Genomic DNA, 18,160 nt, shown 5'->3' on the forward strand with positions numbered 1-18,160 from the left:
GTTTATTATCACTGATGTATGTCGTTCGTTTTGTTGTTTTGTGGCAACAGTACTGTGCAAGATAAAAATTACCATAAGTTACAAAAATTAGTAAGTAGTTCAAAAGATGAATAATGAGGTAATGTTGTTGGAGTGTTTAGAAATCTGATGATGGAGGGGAAAAAGCTGTTCTTGAATGTGTTATGATTACAAAAAATATCTGATAAGGCCCTGGTTTAATGTCTCATTTCTTCCTGTGAAATAAAAGTAAACATTAATCCTAACTTCAGGGAAAATCTTTTTGCTGCCATACTTAGCTATGATTTAGAGATCCCATGTAAATCTTTACTCAAGTCTTTGCCATGAGTACTTTCCTGTCAGTGAAATCAGAATGCACCACAATAACAGTATGTGACCAAAGCCAATAAAACCACATTTTTTGTGGTACTTCACCTTATGGTTCTTGAACTTATTTTCTTGCATCTAGGACAATAATTCAGTTACATTAACTGGTAGCTCCCAGTGTATGAGTCAGTTAATTTGGATTAAGTAGAACACTGCAATTTTCTTGAGGCAGTAGAGTGGTAAGCAAAAAGTATTTAGTGATATTTCTCATCTTTATTCAGTGACTTGTTGATAATCAGATTTTTACTGAGCTACAGTAGATTGGGATGCAATTGTAACAGTGCAGCATTCCTTCAGTACTCAACTGAAGAGGCCTAGATTTTCTTTTTGCTCAAGCCTCTGAGATAGATCATGATCTACTGCTTTTTGTCTTGATTGTGACAGTCCTACCAGTTGATCCATGCTGACAGCTGACTGAATCAATCAATCTCAGGTTAGAAGGTGCAAATCGATCAGTTCAAAAAGGAAAGAAAGCATACTAGTTAAAAAAAAACAATAAATTTTTATTACTTGCAATTCACCTCCAAGAAACAGTAAGACAACTGCATTTCTGCTATAGAGAATTGATGCAGAAGAGCTAAGTTACTATTCTACAATTTACACACTATCAAGACTTTTAAATTTAGTCAACCAACACACATCAAAGTTGCTGGTGAACGCAGCAGGCCAGGCAGCATCTATTGGAAGAGGTACAGTCGACGTTTCAGGCCGAGACCCTTCGTCAGGACTATCCGAAAGAAGAGCTAGTAAGAGATTTGAAAGTGGGAGGGGGAGGGGGAGATCCAAAATGATAGGAGAAGACAGGAGGGGGAGGGATAGAGCCAAGAGCTGGACAGGTGATTGGCAATGGGATATGAGAGGATCATGGGACAGGAGGTCCGGGGAGAAAGACAAGGGGGGGGGAGCCCAGAGGATGGGCAAGGGGTATAGTCAGAGGGACAGAGGGAGAAAAAGGAGAGTGAGAGAAAGAATGTGTGTATAAAAATAAATAACAGATGGGGTACAAGGGGGAGGTGGGGCATTAGCGGAAGTTAGAGAAGTCAATGTTCATGCCATCAGGTTGGAGGCTACCCAGACGGAATATAAGGTGTTGTTCCTCCAACCTGAGTGTGGCTTCATCTTTACTGTAGAGGAGGCCGTGGATAGACATGTCAGAATGGGAATGGGATGTGGAATTAAAATGTGTGGCCACTGGGAGATCCTGCTTTCTCTGGCGGACAGAGCGTAGATGTTCAGCAAAGCGGTCTCCCAGTCTGCGTCGGGTCTCGCCAATATATAGAAGGCCACAAACTGTTGTTTATTCGTCATTGCCGGTTTAAGGTTATGGTATCTGTCCGGAAGCACCATAGCAGGCACTGTCTGTTCAAGTACAGCCCTGGACCTTTTTCATGTAACTGAACAGGGCACAGCAATAAATGATGCCTTTGCCAATGATTCCTCATGTCCATTAATAAATAAAATAGGTTTATTCTATGTCTTTAGAATTAATTTTAGTACAGTACAGCACAGGAACAGGCCCTTCGGCCCACGTTGTGCTGAACCAGTTAAATAAGTGATCAAATGGCCATCTAATCTAATCTGGTTTGCCAACACAAGGCCCATATCCTTCCATTTTTCTCACATTTATGTGCCTAGCTAAGCGAAAAATGTTATTCATGTTGGCAGCTTTAAAATACAGTAGCATAGTGGTTAGCACAACACTATAGTACCTGCGATTGGGTTAAATTCCCTGTAAGGAGTTTATATATTCTCTGTGTGACCGCGTGGTGTTTGTTTCCTCCAGGTGCTCCGGTTTCCTCCCACAGTCCCTAGATGTATCAGTTGATGGTTAATTGGTCATTGTAAATTGTCCTGTGATTAGGCTAGGGTTAATTTGCGGGATGCCAGGCAGTGCAGCCTGAAGGGCTGGAAGGTCCTATTCAGTGTGGTAACCCAATAAGTAAATGAATAAATAGATAAATGGATTGAATCACATCATTTAAAAAATTAGAATGGTTTCTTTTCAGCAAATCTGTTATTTATCCTCAGGGTAAAAGAAATAAAGAGAGGCTCCAAAACATCCAGCGTAAACCTTTCAAGATGTCAAGGAGGTAGAAGCCCATCTCCAAAACAAACCAAAGCATATGGGGACAAATCCGTACCAAAGGAAGTAAAGCCAGGAATAGAACAATCCCAATGTTCAGATAAAAATGCAACCCAGCCTAAATTCTCACCAGTAGTGTTGCGTCCACATAATGGTCTTCCCTTTTCCACACCAAGAATGTCGAATAAAAATGTCTTTTCTCCAACTACCTCAAAATTTGTGTGGCAAAATCATTCTACTCCTCTTAAAGGGGTGTTTAAGAAAAATTGCTCAGATGCCAGCAAGAACACGACAGATGAAAGGCTAACTGGGAAGGGCATTATTACAAAAGAGGCATTTCTGAATAAATCTAGAACACCCAGAAGAATGCATCGTGGACAAGTAAATAAAAATGTGAAGGTTCAAGCAGTTCATCCCATTCAAAAAGAAGTAATTCCAAGAGATGGATTTCACTTTACTAGACAGACAAAAAATTACTCTCCCAATAAAGAAAATAGTAATAAAAATTTTGAAAGTGAATATCAAAAGAGTCCCAAGTCACCAGAGAATGAACTTTTTCTCCAAAAGGAAAGGGAAAAGCACTTGCGTCTTTATCACCAGCAGCTTCAACAACTTCAGCAGCCACCATTATTGCAGAAGAAGCTAACTTATCAACCTTTAAAGGAGCTCCTCAGGCAATTTTATCAACATAAAATTGAAATGAGCAATGAAGGAAATGATCACACTTCCTCACTGGAACCTGCAGTCCAAAAGTCAGATGTTCAGACCGAATACAGTTATCGCTGTGATCCGTGTTCTGTCTGCCAAAGCATGGATGACACACAGAATCAAACCTGTAATCACAATTCCCTGTATGAAATAGAAAGAGCGAATGGAGGAAACAATGTGCAAGCTTTTCACTGTTTTCAAGATCAAAGCTGTAACCCAAGGATAGAAGATGGCAGTTTCTGTAGCTCACTGTGGAGTACAGAAGAATGCGCAAGTCACTGTTCTTCAGGAGATCATGGCACAGAAATGTTGTGCTCTCAGAATAATAGTGATAATGCTCAAATGAAGCCAAGGTACTTATCATTTGATTCAAAAAACAGTTTGCAGAATTATTCAGCTGATTGTCAAGATAACTGTGCTATTTCAAAGATCTCACAAATGGACAATAGTTTCCCTATTGCTACAGATTTGAAAAGTGTGAAAATTGGAAGCAATATTTTGTTTCAATCTAACAGTAATATGGATCTCCATTTGAATTCTGTAACAGAAGTAGCAAAAGATGAGCAGGTATGTAAAATCTCCAGTAATATGTTTCGATCCACTAACTGTATTTCTGAAGATTTGATGAATGTTTCTGATGCTCGTCTTTCCATGGAGAGGCCACTATCTCAAAATACACTTCTTACTGACCAAAGAATGACAATCTCATGTAACCAGTACTTTGCTGAAATGGAGGATTTCGCAACTGATTCTGATAAAATTCAGAAATTTTCATCAGATGATCTTTTTGTCAGTACAAAAAGTGCTAGTCACGATCAGTGCCTTATTTTGAATGATGGAACTGAAAAGCAAACAGTTGCAAAAGATGAAAATGACCACTGTTCAAATATTAACCGTGTAGAGCCTACTTATAAAGATGTCAACATTTTAACTACCGATTTGCCAACTAGTAATTGTACAGGTTTTCTGAATCCACCAAAGCATGGTCTGAAGCAGGACGAACCACTGAGTGGAAGTCTACCCTCTAAAGCCATCAGCCAGACGAGTGAATGTCATAATTACAAACAAGAAATTAAACGTTTGAAAAGTGAACCTTATGATTCAGGTACTGAAGAAACTGTAATTAATTCTTCAATTTTACACTTGCATCACGGTGTAATGTCCATTATTGAAGCTGAGGCTTCAGATACTGGAAACCAGAGCTCTACAGATATGCTTCTTAATCAAGTGAGTAGGCAGAAAGGCATTTCTAATTGTAGAATCGCTTCTAGCAAAATAACAGAACCAATTAACATCTCCGAAATTAGAGAATCACAAGAAAAAACGGAGGTTTTGGTGGCTAGAAGCTGTACTGAAGGGATGCTTGATAACTGCCGTAATGAAGATGGGTTTCAGCCTTGTTGCAAGTCCATTGATAAGGACTTAATTAAAGAAAAGTTACTGCACAATATATTAAACCATCTTTATGAAGAAGACAATTCAATTCCCATTGAAGTGTTTGTCAGCCACAGTGAAAACAGTAACAAAGCATGTGGACTTGTGACAGATGGTAACCAATCTAAGCATTTAATTGCCCAGCAGCTAGAGACAATGAAAAAATCAAAGTAAGTATGAAAACAGCAAACTTAAAGAATTTCCTCATGTTAAAAATTGGACAATACTGTAATAATCTTTAATCACATCAATACTTAATTGAAATAATTCTCTGGCTGCTCATTAAATCCAGAATACGGTATTTTTTTCTGTTTGAGACAAAAATAGGTAGAATTTAATACCGCAAAATATTTTATTTAGAAGTACTTAAATATGCAAAGTTTTATCTCACGTTCTCAGAACATTCCTCTTGACGACCTTTGATATTTGGTTTGAAAGTTAAGGTGTCACTTCTGTAGGGGTGGAGGAAGAGAGGCACAGAAGTATAGTAATAAACTATCAGCGTGAAATGTCTTTACTGTGTATTAGAGTCATACAGCTTGAAAATAGGGCCTTAGGCAGATGGGACGAGCTTAGCATGGACAAGTTGGGCCAGAGTTTGTCCTATAGCCCTCTAAACCCCTCCTACTTAGCTAGATTGTTTTTAAATGTACCACTAATTCTGGCCGCTCATTCCAAATATGCACCCCCCTTTGTGTGGAAAAAGCTGCCCCTGATGTTTTCTGTTTTTGAATCTTTTGTCTCTGATCTTTGTCCCCATGTTTTTAGCACACCATATGTGAAAAAGACGGTATTTCACCCTACCTAAGTCCCTCATGATCTTGTAAACCTCTATCAGCTCATGTTTCAATCTCCTGCATTCCAGGGACTAAAGTCCTAAGCTTCACAACTTCTCCTTTGGACTCCAGCTCCCATCCCCAGGTAATGTCATGGTGAATCTTCTTTGCACTCTTTTTCTAATAACATATTTCCTATAACATGGTAACCAAAACTGTACACAAAACTCTAAATGTGGCCTCACCAACATCTTGTACAACTGAAACATAACTTCTTATTTCCTTCACTCAGTGCCCTGACTGATGAAGGCCAGCATGCTAAATGCCTTCTTCACCACTTTATCTATCTTTGATGCTGCTTTTAGTGAACTATACACTTGCATGCCTAGATCCCTCTATTCCATAACATTCTTCAGTGTCCCACCATTCACTGCTTGTTTGATCTCTCAAAATACAATACCTTGCATTTATCTGGACTTTTCCCCCCTAACTTCTGTCTTAATCTCCACAAGATTTTGCCTAATGGCTCCAAAATTTGCTCAACCCCTGTTCAGGACCTTAACCAGTGAACCAGTTGTATTCTTATCCAATTTTAAGAGTAATTAATTTCTGAGCACTGGACTCAAAGTGAATGCTGATATTCATATTATTATTTATGCTATTAAATAGTATAAATTATTTATAATAGTATGTTATAAATAAATACTATCTGTATTCGATAGTATTTAATCAATAAATACTATTGATTTAATTTACTATTAATAGTAATGATTTACTACTCATCTATATTAATTTTAGTTATTTCATTTCCTTCTCTCATGTAACTGACACTTTATTGTGCCCTCTGTTATTGTTTTATCTTGTACAACCTCAATGCACTGTTGCAATAAATTGATCTGCGTGAACAGTATGCAAGACAAGGTATTTTTTACGTATCTCAGTATATTTAACAGTAATACAGCAATTTAAAATCCTTATACTAACCTAATGTGAAATGTTTTCATCATTTTTTTATCTTTCTTTATCCTCTCTGACTGTGACTCCATTTGGAGGTGGACTTACGCTTGTATACTCTGTTCTTCACCATCCTGTCTATTTGTGTGGCCATTTTCAGCAAACTGTGTACTTGTACTCCCAGGTCACTAAGCATGTCTCACTGTTTTTCCAGAGTCTCAGTCTTCCTCACCAAGCTGTGCCTGTTCTCCTAAACTCCCCTCTTTTCTGACTGAGCCTGTGTCCCTCTGTTTTGTTGGAGATTTCACCAATCCTGTGTGTCCACTCTCTCAAACTCCTGCTTGTTCTTTCTCCTGGGGCATTGGAGCTGGGGAGGGGGTGGGGGATCCTGCACAGGCCAGAATTGCTGTTCCTTACCATGGTCAAGAATCCTTTCCTTGGAATGGTTCTGCTATTCATACAACTGCTTGGCAGGGTTTCTTAACTGTGTTTGGAAACTTGTGTGTTGCTGAGAAGGACAACATTTCTTTTCTTGTGCTCATTTCTGATTGTCCTTGAACGTAGTGGTGAGCTGCTGCCTTGAACCATACTGTTTGTGCTGTTGGAATTCCATGCTTCAGACCCAGCAATGAAGGTGGTGATGCAGTTCCACATTAGAGTGGTGTATGACTCAGAGGAGAAATTACTGATAGTGATGTTGCCATAGAACAGTAGGGCATAATACAGACCCTTTGGCTCATGACATCGTTCCAACCTTTTACCCTACTCCAAAATCAATCTAACCTTTTCCTCCCACATATCCCTCCATTTTTCTTTCATCCATGTGCCTATCAAAGCATCTCTTTGCCCTTCTGGTAGAAGTTATGGGATTGAGGTGTGTTTCCAGTTAGCTTGGGTGAGTAACTACAGTGCATTTTGTAGATACTCCACACATATCCTCCACTGGGAGCAAATGGTGGAGGACATGAATACGTAGTGTGGAGGATGGGTCCCAGTCCAGCGAGCTGCTTTGTTCTGGATGGTTTGAAGCTTCTTGAAAGATATCGGCACTGCTCTCACCCAAGCAAATTCTTGGCTTGTCCGTTAGAGATTGAGGAAAGGCAATGGAGTGTCAGGTGTTGAATTAGACACAAGCATCATAGACAAAATGCTGGAGGACTGATGAAAGGTCTCGGCTCAAAACATTGACTGCCCAGTTCCCTCCATAGATGCTGTATGGCTTGCTGAGTTCCTCCAGCATTTTGTGTGTGTTGCTCTGGACTTCCAGCATCAGCAAAATCTCTTGTGTGGGTGAGTTACCACAGGATCCCAAGATCCTGACTTGTGTCCACATTATTTTTATAGCTGTTGGAGCTGAGTGCCTGATCATTGGTGACCTCAGGTTGGTGGAGTTGGGGGAGACACTCAGCCACAAGACCATAAGATGTAGGAGCTGAAGTAGGCCATTCGGCCCATCCATTCTGCTCCACCATTCAATCATGGGCTGATCCAATTCTTCTAGTCATCCCCACTCCCCTGCTTTCACCCCATACCCTTTGATGTCCTGGCTGATTAAGAACCTATCTATCTCTGCCTTAAATACACCCAATGATTTGTTCTTCACAGCCACTCGTGGCAACAAATTCCACAGATTTATCACCCTCTGACTGAAGTAATTTCTCCACATCTCAGTTCTAAACCTCTTGTCCTCGAATCCCCTGCCATGGGAAATAACTTTGCCATATCTAATCTGTTCAAGCCTTTTAACATTCAGAATGTTTCTATGAAATCCCCCCTCATTCTCCTGAACTCCAGGGAATACAGCCCAATAGCTGCTAGATGCTCTTCATACGGTAATCATTTTATTCCTGGAATCATTCTCGTGAATCTTCTCTGAACCCTCTGCAATGTCAGTATATCCTTTCTAAAACAAGGAGCCCAAAGCTGCACACAGTACTCCAAACGTGGTCTCACGAGTGCCTTATAGAGCCTCAACATCACATCCCTGCTCTTATATTCTATACCTCCAGAAATGAATGCCAACGTTGCATTTGCCTTCTTCACAACTGATTCAACCTGGAGGTTAACTATTAGGGTATCTTGCACAAGGACTCCCAAGTCCCTTTGCATCTCTGCATTTTGAATTCTCTCCCCATCTAAATTATAGTCTGCCCATTTATTTCTTCCACCAAAGTTCATGACCAGACACTTTCCAACATTGTATTTCACTTGCCACTTCTTTGCCCATTCCCCTAAACTATCTAAGGCTTTCTGTTTCCTCAACACTACTCGCTCCTCCACCTATCTTTGTATCATCGGCAAATTTAGCCACAAATCCATTAATACCGTAGTCCAAATCATTGACACACATCGTAAAAAGCAGTGGTCCCAACACGGATCCCTGTGGAACTCTACTGGTAACTGGCAGCCAGCCAGAATAAGATGCCTTTATTCCCACTCTCTGTTTTCTGCTGACCAGCCAATGCTCCACCTACGCTAGTAACTTCTGTGTAATTCCATGGGCTAAGCAGCCTCATGTGCAGCACCTTGTCAAAGGCCTTCTGAAAATCCAAGTACACCACATCTACTGTATCTCCTTTGTCTATACTGCCACTAATGTCAGGCTAACAGGTCTATAGTTTCCTTTCTGCTGCCTCCCACCCTTCTTAAATAGTGGAGTAACGTTTGCAATTTTCCCATCATCCAGCACAATGCCAGAATCTTTGGATTCTTGAAAGATCTTCGTTAATGACTCTGTAATCTCTCCAGCTCCAGGAGATTTATTCACCCTCAGACCATTAAGCTTCCTGAACACCTTCTCAGTCGTAATTTTCACTGCAGAAACTTCACTTCCCTGACACTGTTGGATGTCCGGTATACTACAGACATCTTCCACTGTGAAGTTTGATGTAAAATACGCATTCAGTTCCTCTGCCATCTCTGCATCTCTCATTAGAATATCTCCAGCGTCATTTTATTATGGTCCTATGTCTACCCCCAGCTCTCTTTTACCCCTTATGTACTTAAAACAGTGGTAATTACACTGAATCCCTTTGGCTGGTTTTATCCCTCTTGTTGTTGATGGTCAGAGGCTGCCACTTCTGTGATACAAATGTTACTTGCCATTTAGCAGTCTATTTGTTAATGTTGTCTAGATCTTGTTGCATGCAAGTGTGGATTGGGACAGGCTGTTTTCTGGCAAAGGTGCACTTCGAAAGTGGGAGGCTTTTAGAAATGAAATTTTGAGATTACAAAGCTTGTATGTGCCTGCCAGAATAAAAGATCAGGACAACAAGTGTTGGGAATCTTGGTTTTCAAGAGATATTAAGGACCTGGTTAAGAGAAAAAAGGAAGTGCATAGCAGGTATAGGCAAGTAGAAACAAATGAGGTACTTAGGGAGTATAAGAAATGCAAGAGAACACTTAAGAAATCAGGAAGGCTAAATGAAGACATGATGTTGCTCCAGCAGACAATGTGAAGGAGGATCGTAAGGGATTTTGCAGATATTTTGAAAATAAAAGCATTGCAAGGGATAAATTTCGACTTCTGGAATACCAAAATGGTAATCTATGTGTGGAGCCAAAATGGACGGAGGAGATCTTAAATGAATTAATCTGTGTGTCCATCTCCTGGGTAAATAGAGTTTATAGAAGTGAGATAGAACAATATCGACTGTTCATTGACCCTGTACAGATTACAGAGTAGGAGGTGTGTGCTCCCCTGAGGCAAATCAAGGTGGATAACCCCCAGGGTCTGGACCCTACGGGAAGCAAGTGCAGAAATTGCTGGGGCCCTAACAGAGATATTTAAAACATCCTTGGGTACCAGAGGAGTGGAGGATAGCCAATGTTGTTCCGCCCTTTAAAAAAGGCTTTAAGCATAAACCAGAAATTATTGGTCGGTGAGTCTGACATCAGTTGTGGGAAAGTTATTGTAAGGTATTCTAAGGGACCAGATATATAAGTATTTAGTTAGTCATGGACTGATTAAGTATAATCAACATGGCTTTGTACCTGGTCAATCATGTCGACCCCATCTTATAGAATTTTTTGAGGAAGTTACAAGCAAGGTGGATGAAGGCAAAGCAGTGGATGTTGTCTACATAAACTTTAGTAAGGCATTTGGCAAGGTTCCTCGTGGAAGGCTGGTCAAGAAGGTTCAGTCACTCAGCATTCAGGATGAAGTGGTAAATGGATTAGACATTGGCATTGTGGCAGAAGCCAGAGCATGGTAGTAGAGAGTTGCTTCTTTGACTGGAGGCCTGTGACTAGTGGTGTGCCACAGGGATCAGTGCTGGGTCCTTTGTTTGTCATCTATATCAATGATCTGAATGATAATGTGGTTAACTGTATCAGTAAATCTGCAGATGACACCAAGATTGTGGGTGTAGTGGACAGTGAGGAAGACTATCGTGGCTTGCAGAGGGATCTGAATCAGCTGGGAAAATAGGCTGAAAAATGGCAGAAAGAATTTAATGCAGCTAAGTGCAATGTGTTGCACTTTGGTAGGACCAACCAAGGTAGGTCTACACAGAGAACAGTAGGGCACTGAGGAGTATGGTGGAACAAAGGGATCTTGGAATACATGTCCATAATTCATTGGAAGTGGTGTCACAGGTAGACAGGGCTGTAAAGAAAGCTTTTGGCACTTTGGCCTTCATTAATCAAAGTATTGGGTACAGGAGATGGGATGTTATGTTGAAATTGTATAAGACCTTGATGAGGCCTAACTTGGAGTATTGTGTGCAGCTTTCATCACTTACCTAGAGGAATGATGTAAACAAGGTCGACAGAGAAAATTTAGAAGGGTGTTGTTGGGACTAGAGGACCTGAGTTATAAGGAAAGACTGAGTAGTTTAGGACTGTATTCTTTAAAATGTAGAAGATTCAGAGGAGATTTGATAGCGGTATACAAAATTACAAAGGACTATAGATAGGGTGAATGCAAGCAGCTTTTATCCACTGAGGTTGGTGGTACAGCAACTAGTGGTCATGGCTTAAGGGTGAATGGTGAGAAGTTTAAGGGGAACATGAGAGGAAACTTCTTCACTCAGTGTCATGAGCGCATGGGATGAGCTGCCAGCATGTGGTGCATGTGAGCTCGATTTCAATGTTTAAGAGAAGTTTGGGTTGGTACATGGATAGTAGGGGTATGAAGAGTTATGGACCCGGTGCAGATTGATTGGAGTCAGCATGCACTAGGTTTAAATGGTTCAGCATGCACTAGGCCAATGGGCCTGTTCTGTGCTGTACTGTTCTGTGACTCTCTATTGTATTTGTTTATTTTTTCCTGTAAATGGTTGCATGAAAATGAATTGCAAGGAAGTATATAGTGAAGTCAGAAGTTTACAGTCACCTTAGCCAAATACATTTAAACTCAGTTTTTCACAATTCCTGACATTTAATCCTAGAAAACATTCCCTGTCTTAGGTCAGTTAGGATCACTACTTTATCTTAAGAATGTGAGATGTCAGAATAATAGGAGAGAGAATGATTTATTTCAGCTTTTATTTCTTTCATCACTTTCCCAGTGGGTCAGAAGTTTATATACACTTTGTTAGTATTTGGTAGCGTTGCCTTTAAATTGTTTAACTTGGGTCAAACGTTTTGGGTAGCCTTCCACAAGCTTCTCACAGTAAATTGCTGGAATTTTGTTCCATTCCTCCAGACAGAACTGGTGTAACTGAGTCAGGTTTGTAGGCCTCCTTGCTCGCACATGGTCTTTCAGTTCTGCCCACAAATTTTCTATCAGATTGAGGTCAGGACTTTGTGATGGCCACTCCAATACCTTGACTTTGTTGTCCTTAAGCAATTTTGCCACAACTTTGGAGGCATGCTTGGGGTCATTGTCCATTTGGAAGACCCATTTGCGACCGAGCTTTAACTTCCTGGCTGATGTCTTGAGATGTTGCTTCAATATATCCACATAATTTTCCTTCCTCATGATGCCATTTATTTTGTGAAGTGCACCAGTTCCTCCTGCAGCAAAGCACCCCCGCAACATGATGCTGCCACCCCCATGCTTCACAGTTGGGATGGTGTTCTTCAGCTTGCAAGCCTCACCCTTTTTCCTCCAAACATAACGATAGTCATTATGGCAAACAGTTCAATCTTTGTTTCATCGGACCAGAGGACATTTCTCCAAAAAGTGAGGACTTTGTCTGCAAACTGTAGTCTGGTTTTTTATGGTGGTTTTGGAGCAGTGGCTTCTTCCTTGCTGAGCAGATTATGTCGATATAGGGCTTGTATTACTGTGGATGTAGATACCTGTCTACCTGTTTCCTCCAGTGTCTTCACAAGGTCCTTTGCTGTTCCTCTGGGATTGATTTGCACTTTTCACGCCAAAGTACGATCATCTCTAGGAGACAGATTGCGTCTCCTTCCTGAGCGGTATGACAGCTGCGCGATCACATGGTGTTTATACTTGCGTACTATTGTTTGTACAGATGAACGTGGTACCTTCAGGAGTTTGGAAATTGCTCCCAAGGATGAACCAGACTGGACATCATTTTCTGACCTCAATCCGATAGAAAATTTGTGGGCAGAACTGAAAAAGCGTGTGTGAGCAAGGAGGCCTACAAACCTGACTCAGTTACACCAGTTCTGTCTGGAGGAATGGAACAAAATTCCAGCAATTTACTGTGAGAAGCTTGTGGAAGGCTACCCAAAACGTTTGACCCAAGTTAAACAATTTAAAGGCAACGCTACCAAATACTAACAAAGTGTATATAAACTTCTGACCCACTGGGAAAGTGATGAAAGAAATAAAAGCTGAAATAAATCATTCTCTCTCCTATTATTCTGACATCTCACATTCTTAAAATAAAGTAGTGATCCTAACTGACCTAAGACAGGGAACGTTTTCTAGGATTAAATGTCAGGAATTGTGAAAAACTGAGTTTAAATATATTTGGCTAAAGTATATTTAAACTCCTGACTTCAACTGTACATACTTTGATAATAAGTTCAATTTGAGCTTTTGAATGAGTAATGAAAAGGGCCATGAATTGAGACCATGGATGGACTGGCAAGAACTTCTTGAGAGCAAAGCATTCTCAGAGCAATGAGAGACTTTCTGTGAGAACTTCATGTTAAACAGTCCATTAAAGACTGGCAGATGAGAGCCCTCCCCCAGCCCAATGACCAGGTAAAGATATGAAAAAGACGGCAAGTAAAATCCAAAAGTCTGAAGATACTTTATTGATATATAATGAGCAAGAATATACAGTAAAAGAGATAATTATATAGGCTTTTTTGAGTGCAAAAAGATCACCTGTGCATGGTTGTGGAGTATTTAGATAATATTCTTATTGAATATTTTGTAATGGACTTCACAGGAGGACAATTCTGATTTGTAAAGTTATGGCATGGTAGGAGGACACCAAGTGGACAGAAGAGAGGAGCATTGATGTAGTCTGGATGGATATTAATAAGTCCTTTGGCAAGGTCCCACTTAGAAGGTTGGTCAAAAATAAAAGCCCGTGGGATATTAGAACATAGGACGTAGAACAGTACAGCACAGGAACAGGCTCTTCAGCCCTCAATGTTGTGCCGAACCAATTACATGAGTAATCAAATGGTTAACTAAATTACTCTGTTCTGCCTACACAATGTTTGTATCCTTCGATTGTACTCACGCTGCAGGCAGTACACTCTGTGTATAACAAAAAGCCTGGCCCTCACATCTCTTTGAAATGATCCCCTCTCTCCTTAAATATATGCCCTCTGGTATCAAATATTTCAACCCTTGGAAAAAGATATTGTCTGTCTATTCTATGTATGCCTCTCATAATCTTAGCAGATTTTCCCTTCAGCCATTCCAGAGGAAACAACCCAAGTTTGTCCAACCTCTCATGATAGCACATGCTCTCTAACTCAGACAACATTGTGGTAAACCTCTTCTACACCCTCTCTAAAGCCTTGATTTCCTTCCTGTAATGAGGCGATCAGAACTGTATGTAATACTCCAGATGCAGCCTAACTGGAGTTTTATAAAACTGCAACACAGGCTCGTAACTTTGAACTCAGTGCCTTGACTAATAAAGACAAGCATGCTCTATGCCTTTTTAACCGCCCGATCAACCTGTGTAGCCACTTTCAGGGAGGTGTGAACTTGGACCCCAAGATCCCTCTGCTCATCAACACTGTTAAGGATCTCGCCCTTAACGGTATACTGTCTCTTTACATTTGACCTACCAAGGTGCAACACTTCACACTTGGCTGGATTAAATTCTATCTGCTATTTCTCCACCTATACCATGTGGTAAATTGGATCAGCAAATTTGCTGATGATACAAAGATTGGAGGTGTAGTAGACAGCGAGGAAGGTTTTCAGAGCCTGCAGAGGGACTTGGACCAGCTGGAAAAATGGGCTGAAAAATGGCAGATGGAGTTTAATGCAGACAAGTGTGAGGTATTGCACGTTGGAAGGACAAACCAAGGTAGAACATACAGGGTTAATGGTATGGCACTGAGGAACGCAGTGGAACAGAGGGATCTGGGAATACAGATACAAAATTCCCTAAAAGTGGCATCACAGGTAGATAGGGTCGTAAAGAGAGCTTTTGGTACATTGGCCTTTATTAATCAAAGTATTGAGTATAAGAGCTGGAATGTTATGATGAGGTTGTATAAGGCATTGGTGAGGCCAAATCTGGAGTATTGTGTTCAGTTTTGGTCACCAAATTACAGGAAGGATGTAAATAAGGTTGAAAGGGTACAGAGAAAGTTTACAAGGTTGTTGCCAGGACTTGAGAAACTCAGTTACAGAGAAAGGTTGAATAGGTTAGGACTTTATTCCCTGGAGCGTAGAAGAATGAGGGGAGATTTGATAGACGTATATAAAATTATGACGGGTATAGTTAGAGTGAATGCAAGCAGGCTTTTTCCACTGAGGCAAGGGGAGAAAAAAACCAGAGGACATGGGTTAAGGGTGAGGGGGGAAAAGTTTAAAGGGAACATTAGTGGGGGCTTCTTCACACAGAGAGTGGTGGGAGTATGGAATGAGCTGCCAGACGAGGTGATAAATGCGGGTTCTTTTTTAACGTTTAAGAATAAATTGGACAGATACATGGATGGGAGGTGTATGGAGGGATATGGTCCGTGTGCAGGTCAGTGGGGCTAGGCAGAAAATGGTTCGGCACAGCCAAGAAGGGCCAAAAGTCCTGTTTCTGTGCTGTAGTTTCTATGGTTTCTATCTGAAACTGACCTATGTCCCATTGTATTCTGTGCCAGTCTTCTAAGCTATCCACACCACCAATCTTCATATCACCTGCAAACTTTCTAACCTACCAAGCTACGTTTATTTTCACCCAGGTCCCAGCACAGGTTCCTGTGGAATACCACTAATCACAGACCTCCAGCTAGTATTAGTCCCATTGACCACCACCCTCTGTCTCCTATGGGCAAATCTGTTTTGAATCCAAAAGGCCAATTTGCCATGGATCCCATGCATCTTAATCTGGATGAGCTTTCCATAAGGGACCTTGTCAAACTCCTTACTAAAATCCACGTAAACATCATCCATAGAGCTACTTTCATCAATCACCATCAGCACCGTGTCAAAAATTTCCTTCAAGTTCTGTCAGGTAACTTCCCTATCGCTGATGTGAGACTCGCTGCTCTATATTTTTCAGGGTTATCCCTGGTTCCCTTCTTGAATATTGGAACAACATTAGCTAGTCAACAGTCCTCTGGAGCCTCACCTGTGCCTTGAAAGGACATGAAGATATTTGTTAGGGCCTTAGCAATCGCTTCACTTGCCTCTCACAATAACCTGGATTATATCCCATCAGGCTCTGGGGACTTATCCATCTTACTGCTCCTTAAGAGGCCCAGCACTCTTTATCATGAGCAGAGGAGGCTGAAAGAAGCTTATCAGGGTCAAGGTGGTATAAAGAGCAAGAGCCTATTTCTCTCAATGGGTTGTTCAAACACCAGGAGATATAGATTTAAATTGGCAGAAGGTTGTTGGGGAGATGGAAAAACCTGCTGATGTGGGAATCTGTAACAGTCTGCCTAAAAATCTTACTTCAGAGCTGGCCAGTTCCCACACAACCTAGAAAAGATTATCTAAAATTGGATTCATAGAGTTTGGAAGAGTGTACCAAACAGATTTAGAGGATGAGATCCAATTTCTCAAATTTACACAGAGGTTTGCAGTAAATTACAAACCATTTTGTTCTTTGCACTGCAGGAAACTTGTTGTCCAATCGCACTGTAAACAGCTAGAAGAAACGTTAGCTCTTTTTGAAAAAGAAGAATATCTGCTCAACAAACTAACGATATTGGTAAGAATTTTCTTAATAATCCAAAAACTAGAAGTTGTTTTGGGTTTTTTTTGCACAAATATATTCTTTAATACAAATACCATTCATTTGCACAAGGATTACATTCCAGTAAAAGTTTGGGATAAGTGAAAAAGCTTTTCCTTTATTTTCAGTGCAGAAACAGGGGCTCCAGAATTTTGATTGCAAGAATCTGACATAATAAAATATAATTTGGTAAACAATAAAATTTCAAAGTGAAATGATAAATTATGGGCACCACGTTAGTGTAGCAGTTAGTGCAATGCTATTACAGCTCGTGGGTGTTCTGGAGTTCAGAGTTCGTTTCCAGCATCGTCTGAAAGGAGTTTATACGTTTTCCCCATGACTGTGTGAGTTTCCTGCGGGTATTGTGGTTTCTTCCCACAGTGCAAAGAGATACTGTTAGTAACTCAATTGGTTTTTGTATATTGTCTTGTGATTAGGCTAGGACTAAATACAGTGGTGTTAGAAAGTTTGTGAACCCTGTCGAATTTTCTCTATTTCTCCATAAATATGACCTAAGATGTGATTAGATCTTCACAGAAGTCCTAAATTTAAATAAAGAGAACCCAATTAAATAAACAACACAAAAACATTATAATTGTTCATTTATTTATTGAGAAAAATGATCCACTATTAGATTATGAGAACACTCAGTCCTCTTTTATTGTCATTTAGAAATGCATACATACATTAAGAAATGGTACAATGTTTCTCTGGAGTGATATCACAGAAAACAGGACAGACCAAAGACTAACACTGACAGAACCATATAATTATAACATATAGTTACAGCAGTGCAAAACAATACCATAATTTGATGAAAAACAAACCATGGGCACAGTTAAAAAAAAAGTCTCAAAGTCCCGAGTCGATCGACTCCCGAGTCCCCGATAGCAGGCGGCAAAAGGGACAAACTCCCTGCCATAAACCTCCAGGCACCGTCAACTTGCCGATACCTTGGAAGCACCCAACCACAGCCGACAGGGAGTCCACCCGTCCGAAAACTCCGAGCTTCCGACCAGCCTCTCTGATACAGCCTCCCGAGCGCCTTCAACTTCTTCCCGACCGAGGAAGCACGCAAAACCGAGGATTTTGAGGCCTTCAGCTCCAGAGATTCCAGTTACCACACAGTAGCAGCGGCAACGAAGCGGGCATTTCAGAAATTTTCCAGATGTTCCTCCGTGCTCTCACGTCTGTCTCCATCAAATCAGAATTGTGCACTGTCCCCTACTTGACAGATAGCAGATATCATCACTGAAGTGACCATGCGCGCTGCTGTCGCGCCGCCATCTTCTCCCCCCTCCCGGGAGGTTACATATATTTATTAGAAAAAGTACGTGAACCTTTGCTTTCAGTAACTTGTAAATCCATAACCTCAGCAAAACATTTCCGGTAACTGTTGATTAGTCCTGCTTGGAAGAATTTTAGACCATTCTTCCTTACAAAATTGCTTCAACTCTGAGATGTTGATGGGCTTCCTTGCATGAACTGCTTGCTTCAGGTCCCTCCACAACATCTCTGTTGGATAAAGG

At 40.8% G+C, this 18,160-nt stretch overlaps 1 protein-coding gene across 3 annotated transcripts in view; it reads left to right on the plus strand.

Moving 5' to 3' along the window:
• Positions 1 to 18,160, plus strand: part of LOC140194919 (kinesin-like protein KIF24) — a 78,134-nt gene that overhangs the window by 49,947 nt on the left and 10,027 nt on the right. For all 3 annotated transcript variants that reach the window (XM_072252309.1, XM_072252310.1, XM_072252308.1), the window contains 2 exons: positions 2,413 to 4,779; positions 16,514 to 16,607. In XM_072252309.1, coding sequence (XP_072108410.1) covers positions 2,413 to 4,779; positions 16,514 to 16,607 — 2,461 coding nt within the window. The remainder of the gene's footprint in view (positions 1 to 2,412; positions 4,780 to 16,513; positions 16,608 to 18,160) is intronic.

Source organism: Mobula birostris, chromosome 3 (assembly GCF_030028105.1).
Source record: "Mobula birostris isolate sMobBir1 chromosome 3, sMobBir1.hap1, whole genome shotgun sequence".
Classification (NCBI taxonomy): Eukaryota; Metazoa; Chordata; class Chondrichthyes; order Myliobatiformes; family Myliobatidae; genus Mobula; species Mobula birostris.